This window comes from Phoenix dactylifera, chromosome 8 (genome assembly GCF_051530095.1).
Source record: "Phoenix dactylifera cultivar Ajwa chromosome 8, Ajwa_hap1_PhDact_Kaust_v1.1, whole genome shotgun sequence".
Lineage (NCBI taxonomy): Eukaryota > Viridiplantae > Streptophyta > Magnoliopsida > Arecales > Arecaceae > Phoenix > Phoenix dactylifera.
Genome location: NC_143197.1, coordinates 32,644,602 through 32,662,818, shown reverse-complemented (window position 1 = coordinate 32,662,818; position 18,217 = coordinate 32,644,602). Strand labels below are relative to the sequence as shown.

At 35.7% G+C, this 18,217-nt stretch overlaps 1 protein-coding gene across 8 annotated transcripts; it reads right to left on the bottom strand.

Annotated features, from left to right (window-relative positions):
* Positions 1-347: 347 nt before the first annotated feature.
* Positions 348-17,913, bottom strand: LOC103704121 (delta-1-pyrroline-5-carboxylate synthase). 8 transcript variants are annotated; one of them, XR_603569.6, is made up of 22 exons: positions 17,763-17,913; positions 16,874-16,945; positions 16,668-16,771; positions 16,405-16,507; positions 16,115-16,276; positions 11,958-12,235; positions 10,746-10,896; positions 10,363-10,527; positions 10,066-10,143; positions 9,755-9,844; positions 8,132-8,218; positions 7,941-8,027; positions 7,736-7,832; positions 7,509-7,612; positions 6,555-6,630; positions 4,635-4,785; positions 4,378-4,446; positions 1,674-1,740; positions 1,517-1,587; positions 916-1,019; positions 746-810; positions 348-498 (listed from the first exon to the last, which is right to left on the bottom strand). XR_603569.6 is itself a non-coding variant. In XM_008787284.5 (21 exons), the coding sequence occupies exons 1-20, from the start codon at positions 17,811-17,813 to the stop codon at positions 941-943; spliced, it is 2,142 nt and encodes a 713-aa protein (XP_008785506.3). In that variant the 5' UTR covers positions 17,814-17,913; the 3' UTR covers positions 715-810; positions 916-940. The 8 variants fall into 8 exon arrangements, 5 of the variants coding, with proteins under 5 accessions (XP_008785506.3, XP_008785507.3, XP_017697524.3 ...); XR_001879269.5 differs by having other exon boundaries at positions 977-1,019; XR_015968463.2 differs by lacking the exon at positions 4,378-4,446.
* Between the last annotated feature and the right edge of the window lie 304 nt (positions 17,914-18,217).

Below are 18,217 nucleotides of genomic sequence, written 5' to 3'. Positions count from 1 at the left end.
TCAGAGTCATGATGCTTACACATTTGCTTGTTACTCATTAATTCAAAACTTGCTAGGTCAACTACCATCACTAACATCCACCTTTCCTCGCTCCCACCTCTCTACGCCAACCAACTCACCATCATGACCCTTGCCTACTTGCTTGTCAATCATGAGCTACTCTTTCTATATCCTCAACTACCATCATTAACTCTTATATAGAGCAAGGCAAAAAGAAAAGTGGGGAGAGAGTAAAGTAATTCTAGCCGGTAGGAAAAATAAGAATTAGATACCTTGGTAGTCCATGCTGTAAACGATGAGTGCTCACCCCCCAAAATTAAAAAGAGAAAAAGAAAAGAAGAGTAATATGCCAGCAATCTGAAATCTTAGGCCAATCAAACATCAAGACAAAATTGTTTAGCTTATTTCGAAATTTGAAACAAAAACTTGACATTCTTAAGATTTTGAACACGTATAACATCAAATCCTCAAAATAAGGTTGTCCACTTGTCCTGACTCCTGAGTACAAAAAGATGTACAGCGTAAGCATAAAATATAAAATGCACATGATATATATATTATGATAGGATACATATGCAGAAATCATTATGTAGTTTTTTATTCACTCGGAGCTTCTACACTGAAGGAATTAATTTTCTTTCTAATCTGTTGTGCTGTGATAAAGCAAGTGCATGTCTTATTTGATATAATTTCTACAATTACTGCACACACAAATTAGGAAACTCTTGCCATTGTGAAAAATCACCTCTACAACAAATCCAATAACACTTGTCTCACCAGCTCCTGTAAGTCCTGCTCCATCATTTAGCCCTATCAAGGGTCACATTCTTTATTCATCATGTTTCACAAAATTTTAATTTGACAAAATCAAAGCAAAATATGTTAAAATATATAAATTCAATAAAAAAAAATTACATCATATGAAAGAGATGATTGAGGCTTAATAAAGTGGAAGATTCTTGTGGGTGTAGACCACCTCTTTATCTCCATCCACCACTTGCCCGCTTCCTCTTAGAATCCTACATGTCATGAAGATAACATAGTTCAGTAAGTTAGAACACATGCATAAGGATATTCATGGTATGAACAGTATTGGACAAAATATATACTACAAAAAAGAGGGAATCTCCATATAGAAGGTGGCTCCTAGGGCTAAGCGATAGGAATCTCAAGAACAAGCATGAACAAGAGCTCTCATGCAAATTATCAATAATAATACTTCCATGAGAACAGAATGACAAAGACCTTCTAACATTCTCAGCCAAAAACCTCCCTTCAATTTTCTGGCAACCAATTTCATTATGCATGGCTGTGACTTGCATACTTTAATTTCTTCTCCACTTTTCTTCCTCACTCTATGTTTTTATCAATTACTTATTCTATTTTCTTTCAGCTTGTTATATTAAAAACCAACACTCTCCAATGAATGCTCATGTTGCCTATCAGAACCAGAAGAAACCACGAACAGCAGAATAATCGCAAGATGCTAGAAAAAGTAACATCATCTGGCATGTACCATCGGGTGGTTAGAAGTCCTTCAACACCAACAGGGCCTCGAGCATGTATCCTACTTGTACTTATACCAACCTTCATAAGCCATGAACACTATTTAATATAAGGCAATAAATTAGGTGACTAAAACATTTGGAACAAGTTGTTCAAAGAAATCATACCTCAGCACCAAGACCAAAACGAGCCCCATCACAAAATCGGGTGCTTGCATTGTGAAAAACAGCTGCACTGTTGGGAATGCAGGAGGGGGAAAATCATATACGTGTATTATAAACTTAATTTGACACGAAACTTGGTGCTTTTTTTGCAAATAATCACAAAAGAATGTTTAAATAGAATCGGTGCCAAACTGAAAAATGTAAATAATGGTAATGTTAGTGTAACTTAGTGACCAAATTAGGCATAATATTTTGACAGGTAATTAATCCAAACAATATCATGAATATACCCAGCTACAACAAAACATATACATGGACAGATAAGACTGCTCCCAAAAATCCAAATTTATCACATAACAAACAAGATATAACTCTTCATCAAGAATTAACATTGTTCAGGCAAAAGAAAATGTAAAATGCAGTGCTTTTAGAAAGTAAAAAGTATAAGAAAAGGGAAGATTTTTTTTTTTTTTGCAACTTTGGTAAAGGGGGAGACTTATTTTCTTATAAGAAATCTCACTCTCTCTCTAACTCTCTCTCCCCCTCACACACAGATTAACATCCAAAAGGAGTGAATGGGAGGCATACTAAGAGACTCAACTTATAAATATATGAGAAAAAAAGTTAAATTTAGAAAGGAATATGCTGTTCCACCATAAACCTCAGAAATGTGCATCTAACATGCTTAATTAAATAGTTGGAAAAAGCATTTTATAAATGCAAAGATTTGAAAAGTCTTCAATAAAGATATTATGATATGAACTACTTGAAAATGAGCACACCACTTTAACTCGTATGGATGTCAACAATTTTGTTGTCCCCAACCTAACTAGATAAAACTTCTGAAACTATGATGTCTTATTCCAATCACTCTGCCTGCTCAAGAGACCCGCAGCTGAATGTCAACACATTATAGCAAATCCACCTTCAAAACAAGAAACTGCAGAAACCAACACTAGGAAATTTGTGGTCAAATTAATATTCAGGGGGATGAGATATCCTGCAAACACCCAGATGCTACCTTCACCTCCATGCCCACCCTTTCAACATGCACTTCTTGTCTGACCAATAGATAACATATCGATGATATTTAATTTTTATTTTTGATTTTTTTTCCTGACGAGTTCTGGTTGGTGTATGCAGGATTTGAGGCTTGAGTTCTACACCCCAGCCATGCTTGGGCATATTCCAAAGCTGGTTAATTGGCACCAAAGAGCTCGATGCAAGCACAAGAATATTTATCAAACATGACAACTGCCTCCCCTAGGAAAAATAAGAGAAAAAAATTTCTAAAACTAAGTTGTATATATATCCTTTTCAGATAAAAAACTTTTAAGCTAAACAACAAGTGCGATCCTAATAGTTTGGATTTCCCACGTCTAAAAAATCAAGATTGGTCCAATTAGTTGGACTGGAGTCCAACCTAATAAGAGTTGGCTAAAAGCCTAAAATTGTAAAAGAGGTAAACCCAAATAATAACATAGAAATGAACCAAAATGTCTGGATAAGATGATCCGTGGCATTTCAAAAAAATGGGATTTTGCACATCTCAAGATTTGAAGCTACCATATGACATGTACAAGCAACCAACCAGTGCAGCCTTATGTCGTGGTGAGTGGTGTGCATGTGTATGATGGCATAAAACCAGTGCTTTTAAACTGTTGGTCTGGCTTAGCCATTTTGATTGCCAGGTCACAGCTAACATTTCAATCAAAGGTGGACCACACTCATATTTGATTCCATCGCCTTTTTGTGATGCACTTAGTTATCCCCATACAGAAGGCATGAGATGGAAACTTAGTTTGTACAGCCTAATTTGGGATCGGGTACAGCAATCAGCCCTGCAGATAATTCAAGCCAATGACCTGGGTGGTTTGAATGCATTTTGCAGAACGTCAGGGTTGGACCCAACCTGCAATAGGTGGCTGTGGCAGTTCGTCCAGGTTAACTTTTTTAACCCACCCAGGTTCTAGCACACTGTATAGAACACAAAACAACTACAAACACACTATATCACAACATTATTCAACTAGGCTGACTGATTAGCTAAAAAACCAGTTTGGACTGAACAGAGCACATATTAAATCTTTCAGTGTTCAGATCTAGAAGATTAAGGATCATCACAGAAGCCCACTCATTTGCTCCTATCCATGGTTATGTACCCCAACATAGAGAGATTTTCAAGAAAAAAAATTCACTATTCCCATTTAAGTCTTCTTTAGTCATCTCTACTCTCTTTGGTCTTTTTGCCTAAATTGCTTGCGTTCCAAACCAGATCATACCGACTCGTCAAAATGGGTCTGACCAAGTCCAGCGACTACTTAAGTATGATCTGCTAATGAGTACATTGAGAGGGAAAAACTAGATACGCCTATTGCTAATCTACAGAATTTTAATATAAGGGCACCGTGAATCCATTTTGGATTCCATAATTGAAAAGCAATGCTTCATAAGTCTCTTTCAATATCATTAGAGAGTGACAAGCAAATATCCAATTATTTATCTGCAGTAGTTAATGAGTCAATAATGTGTAATAGTTGGAACAAAATTTAACTAGAAGATGATTCAAATAAGCAAGATGAAATATTTTCTTTTTTAAATACAGCAATGCATTAAAATGTTAAGTGAAGCACTGAAAGGGGATGCATACAACAAAGGAACGGATACAACTTAATACACCAAATGAAGAGGTGATCAGTTGTCATACCTGTCAACTTGATGAAGAAAAGTCTCTGCAACATCAAGATTCTTTGCAACTATACAATCAGTATGTGCACTGGAGAATACCAAGGCACCAGAACAATAATTTTTCACTATATCTCATATTTAAGAGGCATTTGCATAACTCTAAATGGTAAATACTGAATACTACCCTATGTCTTGGAGATGGCAATGAAAACTAAATGGAAACACACCCCTGCCCAAACTAAGGAACATAGGTGCTGCAGAGATGCTAAAACATACCTTCCATGGCGATGTATATGGTCAATTGCAGCATGTACATCATCGACGATTTCAATAGTGCAAGCCATCGAGTTATATTCATGATGAAATGAATGTGCCCGTGGAATATTGAATTCGATGCTTGCTCTAGGTCCTCCATAAAGAGTAACCCCTGCAATAAGAGATGGACAACAAGAAATAATAAGTAAACAAGTGTCTTTTTATTTTGTTGGTCGGTTGGTTCACTATGGATTTTTCTTTTTCCTCTCTTTTTTTTTGTGTGGGGGGCTGTTGGTGGGAGTTTGGGGATGACATGGATTGCAATAAGTTTCTAACCTAGAGACAGAGTTCAAGGAATTTTTTTATATGACTCTGGTTTTTATAACACGGATTAATAATCTTAAATATCCAACATGTGCAGATTTCTTTCAAGCAATATTTTCCTTTCGCTCCCCAAAGGATGTCCCAGACACAACTTGGTTTTCTGGTAGAGTAGGTTACTAAAAACGTCCATTCCTGACCATGATCTAGAAGGATTAATGATGCAAAAATCCAGTTACACGATGGTACATCATATCAGAACATAAATATCAGAATAAATTTAGTAGTTTGCGAATTCTCTTAAGAAGTGTAATTACAGTCTGCTTTTTGGATAGGTGCTTTCTGGTTTTACTTATCCTTCTAAAAAGCACTCTACGGAATCAATAAACAGAAGAGGTGGTATGATTACCGATTTCATATTTCCCATTTGATGCAACTCCCAAGTCATAAATTCAAAGTGACAAACTTTGTAGTTTTAGCAAGAGTTGTAATAAAATAGCAAAAGGTCTGGGTAATATAACCAACTAAAATACTCATATGATCTTGTGCATTTTTTATCAGAGAAAGGTCATGCTGTGCAGCAGGTAAATTCTTGAACCAGGCTAAATTATTCGAAGTGTTCTTTATGGAGGACAGACAATAATATTTAAGTAGCATACCTTTCTCAATCTGGAGGAAAATGTCAAGTACAACCCTCTATCCATTATTTTATATAAGCAATGGAATAAACCCAGGCAACAGCTGAAAAGTATTAAGTAAATGAAACTATCCGGGCATATCAGATCTTCATGACATCAAAAGAAGATAGTTAATGAGTTTCCAAGGGAATCATTGTCTGGGTGATGCCAATATTTTCTGGAATAGTCTCAGAAGAGTTCGTACATTGTTAATCGACCTCTTCCCATTACAAATTATATAAATGAACCATGGTGATGCAGAAACTTATAAATCCATAAATTAACCATAGAAATTCAGAAACAAATTACTCGAAGTCTGAGTGATAACTAATCTGACCGGAAGCATATTGTATAGAACATTTTTTTGGTAAAAGATCCTTCACACGTTTGGTAAGAAAACTCAAATCAAACAGGCAAGTACTTCAAAGGAATCACACGTTTGATGCATAATACCAGACAACCACATATCAATGTTTCAGACTGAGAAATAATGACACATAAACTTATATTTAAATTAATAAACATGCAAAGAATCAAGACAATGACTTCAAAATAATGCCATAGAAATGATAGGAAGTTTTTTTTCTTAATTTTGCTTTTCCCCTTGGTACTTTTAATATTCAAATATCCTATGAATGAATCTTATCCATTACATGTCAGAATTCAACTCTTGCACCTGACTATCCACGCATTGTAGCTTGCATCCCTTCTGCTAATAGTAAACGTTACTTGTAAATTGTAATTGTATAATGTATCTTAGCAGCTGTCTTTCTATCAAATACGATAGAACCATCTCATATTCTCTCTAATGCATATCAGGCATTTTTCCAATTAAAAAAACAGCAGAAGAACAACATGGTAAGTATATGTTAATCAATCAAAAAACTATCCCTCACAAATTCAGCCAAACATCAGTTGTATCATTTGAGGGTTACCATCATACCTTCATGTTTGAGTTCTACCATTAAATCATTTAGCACCTCACTATTCAAGAGATCCTTGTGTATGAGAAGTGTTTCCTGCAAACAGTAGAAAGGGATGCAACTTAAATTTAAAGGCAAATAAATTCATAAAATAGGTCTACATGTTATTGCAGATGACACAGTCTCGATTGATGTGAAGAGGAAGAGATTGGATATTAAATTGGAAATACGGAAGAATGTCCAAGGGGATAATGGCCTTATAGTCAATAGAGTGAAAACAAATTGGAGAGAGGTGCTCCTACGATTTACATTATCATGGCTCTGTCAAATAATCAAAGAAAAAATGGAGATTTAGATGAAAAATATAGATATTACATGACTGATACATGCCCTGGCAACTCGAGGGAAGATTTTACATTGTGGCAGTTAAGCTCGAGCTGTTATATGGTTCAAAATGTTGGACGATAAACAATGTTGTTGAAATTGACAATCTAGAGAGGGACTTGTGGAAAGGGAAAGCAAGGTAGATTAAGGATGGGTAAATTAAAAGAAACATAGAAGTGTATCAGTTGAGACAGTAATGCAAAACCCAATGATTTGGCATTGTCATTTGTGATAAAATTAGACAAGGCCCTAATAATTCAAAGTGTTCAAATCCAAGTTGAAATATCTAAAAAGGAGAGGAAGACATAAGCTAACAGGCAATTAAGTTGTAAAAAGGGATAGAAAGGCTTAGTAGAACTAGAAGTGGTCCTTAACAGGAACAATTGGCAAATGAAGAATAGCAAATCCAGCTCCAGCTAGTTGGGACAAAACATAATGGATTAACTTGCCTAGAGAAATAAATCTACAAGTATAAGAACAAAATAAGCTGCAATTATGATAAACAAAAATGGTTAGTCATAATACAAAGTGCACTAAGGAAAACATTAAACAGCAAATCCATCATCTTAAATAATGAAAAATAGAAATACCATAGCATTACAGGCTGCAGGATAATCTATCTTGGCGTCCAATACAATGCACTTTGCCATATCCATGTCAGCCGATTTGTCAATATAAACATGACAAATGCCATCTGGAGGGTAGAGACCAGAAGTAAACTTAACCTTCAATTTAAAATGCATCTTGCAATAGGATTCAAGCTATGGTTCCAACAATGCAATGCACTTCCAAAGTATATCAAGAATAATTATCTTACCAGCATGACCAAGAACGGGAATCTTAGTAGAATCCTTGATTTGTGCTACAAGCTTATTGCTACCTCTTGGAATGACGAGATCAATGACATCATCAAGCTGGAAAAATTGTAATTTCATAGTCGGGAAAAAAAAAATCAACCTTTCCAATAATATTAATATTTAGAAAGACATTCTTTTAAGGTCCTACACCTAAGACAAGCTTACCTTTAGCAAATCAGGAATCTCATCTCTTGATGTGACAAGCCCAATAAGCTTCTCGCCTACTGTATCTGGAATAGCTCCAGTAATAACCTAATACAAAAGACATCAGACAAACATTTTGCAACATAATGAGAAAAACATATAGATTTAAAAATGGAAATTCTCAAGTTAGTGTCGATATCAAAGAAGCAAACCTTATGCAAGATTGCATTAGATCTCATGGCTTCCTTTCCACCTTTCAGAAGAAGACCATTCCCGCTCCGAACTGCTAAAGATGCAATCTATAATGATCATGCCAAAAGCAAAATGGCAAATGAATGAGAATTATATCAACTGTACACAGAAATAAAAAATTCTGATGTACAAATTAAAATCTAAGATTAAGCAACATAAAACAGGTGGCAGACACACTAAAATTTCATATAAATTTAATAACAGGAGTTGTTAGTAAATAAAGCAATGAGTTACTTTCAAGAAACAAAATCTGTCACCATATAATATATGTAACCAAAAGGCTCATCATAAGAGTAGTATGATAGGCCGGAAAACTAGATAGTGGTGAGAGATTATCTAGTTCCCTCATAACTCCAAATAATGCTTCCTATGAGTACCGCTACCCAACAATCATATGGTATCTCATTTTTAATACCACCTTTACTTGACAACAAGTTGAGCCTTAGAATTACAGAACAGCCGAGTAATTGACATAAGGCACTGCTATGCGGATAAGCATAAGTGTGAAACGTGTTTCAGACTCTGCAACATGGATAAACATGAAAAGCCCAATGAACACATAGGAATAACAATCATTATGCTATTCTATAAACAATGAACTCTTGGTGTCAGCACAGTCAAGAACTCAACTTTATATTACTTCCCCACTGCCACATGATTACCTAAATATAAATCAAATATAAGATTGAATGATTATATGATAATCAGAATACTGGAAACATTGACAGATATGCCTAAAATTTGCAAAGTATCAGAAACAGGAACATACATCCAAATCCAAGAAAGATTCCTTGTTATAGAATATTAAAGATTCCTTGTTAAACATATTTTTTTCCATTTGTAGCACATCTATTTATCCATGCATTCCCTGTTCTCTCTTGAAAATCTGAAAGCCAATTTATATGATAGTTTCACCTTAAATTTGATATTTTTAACACAACAGGATTTACCATATTGGTTAATTTCATCTCTTGACCTTTTCACTAATCCAATATCCCAATTCTGCTTCCAGCATGAAGTTATATCAGCAGATGACTGGTGAACATTGTATAGCATGGTGTGGTGTTAATACCATGCAGAGACCAATGCATCTCATGAAGGTTTAAAGTGCCACCAAATGGATTGTCTTCAAATACTGCTCAAGCAATGCTAGATCTCATTACGTGACATACATAAGAGGTTTTAGATGAAGTATGGATGAGCATACACTAGAGATGCCTCTCACTTGTCTGATAATCTAGTTTATTTTCCATTTTCACTTCTTAATAAAGGCAAAAGTTTTGATACTAATGGAATGCGCTCACCAATAAAAAAAGCTCAAAAGATGCTCTTCATTATTTTCTGAAACCAGATACATTTATGAACATGACAGTCAGCAGTCAGCATGGTGATTTTGTTTCTTTGCTAAAGGGAAGAAGACAAAGATGAGCATGTACTGCAGAATGGTACTTGCTAAATCTTTAAGTAGACTCATTATAATTAGTCATTGCTGCATTGTAAGATATATCAAGTAGTATTACTTTACCAGCATGATTAAAAAAACTGAAAACAAAAACAAAAGTAGGAATAGAGTGTTCTTTTACCTGAACCAAGGCATCAGGTCGTGACTCAAAAACAATAAGGATAACACCCAGGGGGCTTGATGTCTTTTCTAAGACTAGCCCATCTGCAAGCTGAATGAATATTATGCCTCAGAATTGCAAGCAACATATGACCACAGCAAACAAATATATTATTCTATATGCATCAAATTGTATTAAAGCATTTACAAATTTAACAGGTAGACTTTCCCAAAAAAACATATTGAAGATTCATGTTACATAATCTTTCAATCAAAAATTGTGTCAAAAAAGTAGCAAAGGAAAAAATATTTTTCTTAGTGTAGATTCCTGACCTCTGTCCTTTTTAAGACATGGCCTATTGGGTCATCCATCTCTGCCAGTATACGGATGGACTTCGAAAGGCTTAATATCTGTCAAATAAAGAAACATTAGATTAAAACAAACAAAAGAGAATCTAAGCAAAGCATTTGTATACAACATATTCATAAATAAAGGGCGCAGTGGATACTGAATCAGTAAATGTGGATACTAATATAAATGTTATCTCAAACTAGCAAGCAATGTTAAGTTGCAATGCACGGGCATTAGTCCTGTCCCAAATAAATTAGAAAGCATTCTCTGTGCCTTGCCTTTCCTGGCTTCAAAGTCAATCTAGAAATCAATGACTTCTCATAACCAGTCTGCTGTGCAGCAGCAACATCAGCTTCATTTTCAATTCTAATTAATTTCTCATTTGCCTCTAGAGCATCAGCAATGTCCAGCAAAATCTTCCTGCGGTCCTCTGATGATATGCTCTGGAAAGGACACCACAAAAGTTAGTAAAAAATTCTTAAGCAATCAGGACATCTCAATATTGAAGCACAGTCTGAAGAAATGAGTTTACATTTAAGTAAAACAATACCATGACTACAGGAACCTATAAAGAATAAACAATGAAACAACATATAAAGTATGACAGAATGCACCATGAAAGAACATAGATGCCCTACTATTTGAACTCATAAAAATATACCTGAAGTCGCCTGGAACATTCCCTTGCTGAAACTGCCATCTCACGTGCACCAACTTCTTTGGGCAATTCCCACAAATGTGCATCCTGATGAAATAGAGTACCAATTCTCTCCCCTTGAAGTACTTTCACAATGCTATCAGTGGCGAAACCACTGCAGTAACACCCCCCCCCCCCCAAAAAAAAAAGCCAAAAGAAAGAAAAAAGCAGGAAGCTAGTTGAGACACTATAAAAATCAGATGCATTAGGCAAGAAATTTAAAATATCTATGTAACAACAGATGGAACTAGAAAGACAACAGCTATCCTGCTGTGACCCCCTGAATATGGCCAAAAGCATCACTATGCAACTTGGTCCCCTGATTAGTGTAATCATTGGCTGCAACTCATGACCCACAAAGTGTCTGGTGCCTCGGTTATCTGCTTATGCCACTAGCATACCATATAGGGCATAGCAGTCTATGGTACACATCCAAGGTCCCAAAAGCTGGGAGACCAATCTCCAACTCTTGAGTTTTCATCACAAATCAAAGCATTAAGAACTGTTGATGGTTTAAAATGAGCAATTATCATTATTATATGCACAAGTTTAGGCAATGCCTCTTACTACAAGTATAATACAGTATTGGTCTTTCTAGGTGCCCATTTCAGTGTCAAGACATTATTATTAGCACAAATACCAAAGTTATTTATATCAGTATAAATACCAAAATTTGCAGCAGTATTAGCAATTAAGTCAGTTCTATAATATTAATATAGACATTACAACCAACAATAGCATCTGTGGAGTATTATTAGTATCAGTAAAAATATATATTGATATATAAATATATATGTATACATACAGAATATGTACATGTTGCAGGGCATTCTCCCTAAGAGTCCCCAAAAGTGGATGTGTGTACGCACATGTGCACATATGTGTGCACAGGTGTGTATGTATGCATGTGTGAGAGAGAGAGGGGGGGGAGGGAGCATCAAATATCTCATTCAAAGGTAATCATTTATCAAAATGTTAACTTGAAACCTGAGAAGCATAATTCTCGTGACCTTGGCATGAATGACCATATGAAGACTTCTTTAATGACTATAAAGTGAAGAAAAAGGCATACAAATCTTTAAGTGATAATATGCAGTCTAACAATATGCTGAACAACATACATTTTGACTGAATAACTGGCAAGGTTGAAAGTAAGGGTTAAGGCATCAGGCATACCTAGTGATTACAACAGGGGTGCCTGCAGACGCAGCATAAACTGCAGCCTTTACTTTAGCAGTCATGCCACCTCTTCCCACCCTAGACTTGTCTCCGAAAGTAATCTCACCCTGGTGCCTTTCTTTTATGTATGTATGTATTATCTTTGAATGAGGTTCACCAGGTGGAGCACTATATAGACCCTCCACATCACTAAGCAGAACAAGAAGATCAGCTTTTAACTCCAAGGCCAATAAGGCTGCTAAACTGTCATTATCCCAAAAGATACCAGAAGAATCCTGCAAATTATACTGGCTATCAGATAGAGCAAAAGACCACAAAAGGCGATAAAAAAGCTTGATGGGTTACTCAAGATATGGGCAGAGTTATAAGCTTATAGGCTTGAGTTTATAGGTAGATGTTTGAGTTACATTGTCATGAGTAGTCATCATAAAGATATTACCGGATAATGTAAGAGACAAGAAAAATTTAAGTAGATCTCCTTGATTAATGAGAAGCATCATTATCTCTAAAAAGTAACATTTATGCATTTAAAAGCAAGACTCTAGCTAATCATTTTGATACAAAATGATTTTACAAAGATCAGGAAATATCCTAATTCTGAAGGGAGGTTCCTTATCAGTTTCCTTTCCGATGGACAATGCCAGTTATTCCACCAGGCACATGTACTGTTTCTCCCACAACAAAAATGGCAGACATCCAGTAAAAATGAGAATTCTGGGATAGAAATCAAGCCATCAAGTACCATTATGGGTGGTGTCGGGGGAGGAGGGGTCATTCATTACTTCTGAAAAATGGATTTCTACAGCTTAACGGAGTTAACTTTAGGTTGCTGGTTCAACAAAAAAAATCTAGCATTCGAGCTCTGAGGAACAAGATCGCATTTTAGGACAATTTGTCCAAAATAATGATTCTCTTATATTAAAAACCAACTTGTGATGATTAATTCTTTGTTGGAATCCACTTTCCCAAAGAGTTTGGATACAATCCAAACAAATTAGATAAAAAAACTTATGTGATACATAAAAGAACTTGCAGATATCTTGAAGTTATATCCCCATTCAAATTAACAACTAAATCCCCAACATCACAAATCATAACTGAGAACGCGAGTGACAAAACAAAGGGTTTCTTCTTACATATTGATATGGGGGTATAAATAGAAAACTGCGGTATATAAAGAAAACCCCTGATAAGCTCAAACGCTAGTTGGCCAACTGCCTTATCAGAGAGTTGATGTCAACATAAGTCTTCTTAAATAACAAATTCCATCAAGTACACCACCAAATGTAGCCGATAAGCCACTGCCTTGTCTACAAAACAAGATCCTGGATCCTGGTATATTTCATCACTTCGGCACTTCATGAAGCACAAAACTTCCGCACTTTTGAGTTACAATCATGATCATCCATATTTCATCCTAAGGACACCGATCTATAAACCTCTCACAAGTTTCCTATCTCTGATGCACAAAATACTCTCCCTCATCCTCTGGAGACAAATCTTGGAGGCAAAATAATCGCAAGTCTAGATGAGTAGATAAGCATTTAGATTTTGGAAGAAAAAAGAGGAACCTACATAAAGGAATCCGCAAATTTAATGATGCAAACATAGTGCAAATTAGGAAAGTTAGCATCCATCTCTGTCTTCTATTCAAATATCTCTTAAAAGATAAAAGCATTCTTTAGCTTAAATTGTAATCACTATCTAAATTCCTCATTCCCTTTTACTATGTTTTCCTGAATGGCCCACATTTTTGATCCCATTGTTGCATCCAATGACCTCTATTTCAGAAATAATGGAATCCTGCATATGCAATGCACATGACCGCCAATATCAGAAATATCTGGGTCCTAGTTTAGCCAAAATGCACCCAAATGTAATTTCCCTTTCCATCTAAATCCAACCACCGGTTGAGAGTTACAGCTAATAAAAATCAGCTAATGCTTTTATTATTTACACGTATGGCCACATAAGAGGATACTTTAACTGCCTCTATTTAAAACTAAATTCATATAGTCTCAATCACTGGAGTTATTCAGTAAAGGAAGGAACAAAACAAAGTTGAGTTGAATTCAGGGTTGGAGTCCAAACCTCGAGCATTGGCATTAAAATAGTACAGATATATTCCTCCCAACTTGTGTTTGTAAGCCCACTATTCCTTCTCAGATGCTTTTAACAGCCCAATTTAGAAAATAAGCCTCCAAATGTCTAAGTATTTCTTTATTAGTTTTTTGAACTCTATTCCAAAAATGATTACATGAAACCCCAACTGTCTCATACTTCTTCCCAACATTGTCTAATAAAGTCTAGCACAAACTACAAGATTTTATAAATTAGATATTTAGAACAAATGATTTAGACAGGGTTGCTTTAAGTGAGCTATCACCAGTTAATAGTAATATATTCTTCCATCTGGCAAGTCATCTATACATCATCTAAAAAATTTCATCCAACCATTTTTTCTTTAACATCTCGAATCCCCACAACATCATCAAATGTTCAATTGATGCTTTCTACACTCTACAGCCATAATGCTGGGTACTCCTCAAAGATAGTCTCCATTCTAGTGGCAATTGGGGGAGTATTGATCTACTTTGCCCAAAATTAAAGAATCATAAACTATCAGTTTACTTGGAGCTGTCCTTAAAAATGTTGGTCCTCTTTGAGTCTTTGTTATATGGAAGATAAGTGATAAAATGCACTCTATTATGCATGAAACTCCACATTGCAATTTCATATTATCTAAATGTTTGCATGACTATGCAAGCAAAACAAGCCATATTCAAAGTCTATGGAAGCCTGTTGTGAATTTCAAGAAGCCATTGACATTCAAAGTATATGTACCTTAAAAGAAATATCTAGAAACTCCTGTTCGCATCAATATACTTATAGTCTTGTGTAGATAAAAATGTATGTTGTGTAAGGGTTCTATTTCCATATTTTAACATTTCTACCAAAAGATTTTCAACAATCCGTAGTCCCATTTCACAAACTTGAAAGGTAGGGTATAAATTCCATAATATTATGATTCCCTTAGCTATTTGAGATCGGTTGAGAAAAGGGTCTAAACATGGAATTATCCTTCCTGGAGCATCATTATTACAAAGAAAATATTCAGAACATTTTCCACAATATGCTAATTTTTTTTGAAAGAATGAGATCATGAAAAATTCAAATCTTAGTGCCGCTTTCCAGGCCATATGAAAATTTTCACTTCATCAAAGACTTCCTTTGGAGCTTTCATAATTAAAAATTCTTGACTCTGAAGTCCACACCTTCCAATGTGGCCTCGACCTGCTCTTGCTAATTTTATTCTCAACATATCTACCCATTTCTTAGTAGGCAAACAAACAATGTACTAAATGATCCCTTGAAGATTTACCTTTGTAATTGTGGAACCAATCAAATATATCACTTCTTAACATCTCATCTCAAAATCAGAATGATACTAGTTCCAGATCCAATTATTGAGAATCAATTTTCCTAAAAATATTTTCACTAAACAATAGGAAGGGAGAGCTTAATCAGGAGAAAGAGAAACAAAACAGTCCCCATGATTAGCAAATTGTGCCCAATGATATCCTCTATCAGTTGCAAATAAAAGCCCCAAAGAAATAGGGGTCAGAAATCAACAATGGAGTCAGCAGTTTTTAGCAACGATCTGGCAAGATACATTAGCAAAGGTATGGTGCAATTGGAATTTCCACACTTTGCATATGATGCTTTTGCAAGGGGTTTTAGCCGCATTTCAACCTGCAATATTATGAAACTTGGGAAACATGCGTTACACAATATGTGTTATGCTATGGAACAGTGAAGCACAATGCACGCAATTCACATATGCAGAACTCAGTATCTACAATCTATGTACAGGCTCCTAGGAATAATTACACCTTTAAAGATAATGGAGTAGCATCATTTTACGTAGATAATGTAATGTGCCTACCAAAGAATAAGCAGCCATACAAGTTTTCCCTAAAATATATAGTTAGCACCTGTTGTCAGCAAATATTAGATAAAAAAGGAAAAGAAAAAGAAAACACTTACAGACCCTAATGAGTTACACACATCCATGAGTTATATACCAGCAAATATTATAAAACAACAACCAGAATTCAGCTTGATCAGATTCAAGGATTACAAAAAAAGCATACCTCATATGGAGCTTTCCTAGTGCTGATTGCATCATTTTCGTTGAAAATGGGAATAACTCTAAGATCTAACAATGAATTCACAGTTTGAGAAAGCTGCATCCTAAAATCTGGATTCTTAAAATCACTATCAGTCACAAGAAGTTCAGATGATGTCACATCTAGCTGCATTGAGAATTTATAATGAAGTTTATCAGAAACTAGGGTGACATGCGAATGAAGAAAAGATATTCAGCCAAATAGTGAACAACAAGCAACATTTGTTGTACAAGGTTAATAGATCAAAAGCACACCTGACTAAATAAGCAATCATATAGAGCCATTAGGCCACTCTGACCAGCAGCAGCACAAGCCTTTCCATCCAGCTCTAATTGTGGTTTTTGGAGATCAGCAAAGCTGCAACATTTAAACGGTCTTTCAATGAATTTGAATAAGCAAAAGTAAGAATATGAGTAAATTCTTTGGCAGAGAACTTGAATATCGTTTTTAATTAAATATGAGGGCATCCCAAATTTTGAAAATGTTTGTTTTACTTAAATATAAAAGGCGTATCGACCTGCTGTTGAGCAGTCTCCTGTATCTAAGCCTTTGCCGGCCAACGCCCACTGCACCTGAAGTAACCAAAATAACCTCGAAGCCTTGAGAGATCAGTTCTTTAACCTGCAAATGAACCATTTCAACAAGAAGAGGGTAAAGTTTGAATCTTGCACTGCAAATTAGCATATGCATATGGCCGTGGCCTGCGGGACAGATCAAGCATACCTGTTCACAAAGAGCTCCAAGTCTTCCCAGAGCCAGTCTCCCATCAGTTCTAGTGACAACAGCAGTCCCCACCTATAAAAAGTATATGTATCATAAAGTCAATCTGCTATCACGCAGAGCATTATATAGTAACCAGCGATTCGTGGAATTTATTTTCAAAGTAAGAGCACACAAGATTAAGATTAAAAAGTGTTCAATTAATGTGAACTTGTCATTTCCAAATTTCTGATTCATGGAACATCGATAGACATTGCAAAACATAAGCTTGTGAGTGAATTTACCAGGGAAATAAAGAATTTTGGGTGGAGAGGGGATATACCCACTCAAATGACATCAAGGGATTAAAACAAGTTATAAACAAGAAGTTCTTAAGTTTCTGTTCCGGGGCCCAGATTAAAGTTCAATACCATCAATACATGCTACAATAAAACAATTCAAGAACTACAAATCAAGACAAAGAAAGAATGATTCTATTAATAAGAAGCACCTGAAATAAATCAAGACCATGAGCAGCGGAAATTTTTAAAAAAATTCATTACCGAAAAGAATCAAGAAGGTAAATATCAGAAATATAAACACAAATAACTTCCTTTTAGGTGTGGGGAATCAAGAACGTGAATATCAAAGAAGTAAACAAAAATCAATGCGCTCTTGAGAAGAATGAAGAACTGCAGCATAGAAAATATCGGCAATTCATTGACAAGTTGAAAAAACCCAGCCATTCTTTATGAGACAAACGGGTATTGACGCCTCCTGCCGCCTAGAAACTAGGGTTCTCGTTCCAGAAAGAAGAAAGAATTAGGGTTCTGAAGAGAGGATCGAACAAGAAAATCGCAAGAGAGATTAAAGAAGAATAGGAGAGAAGGAAAATAGAAAAGGAGAGACGAACCTTGATTATAATGCGCCTGACGTCTTTGACGAAAGCTCGAGTGGGATCCATGGCGGCCGAGAGAGCCGAGAGGAGCCTTCTCTCCGCTGGCTTTCTTTTTCGACCTGATTTTTTCTCTCCTTTATTACTACCCCCGACCCCCTCTCTATATATATGTCGGAAGCTGGGGATCCGACGATGCGGCTATCCATGCGTTAGTCCGAAAATACCCGTCGCTTTGCGGAGTTCTCATCGCAGCCGTCTATCGACAGCAATTATAGATCCAGATTATTCATCCATTTATGCAAATCTCAAAACAATCACGTACGATCCAAATATTCATCCGCCTATCTGATGATTGAAATATTCATTTATCTGCACAGCTCTTAAAGCGAACAATAAAGGGTCAAAATTATCCATTTACTTGCACAGATCTTAAAGCAACCGTGGATAATTTAAATATTCATATGCATACA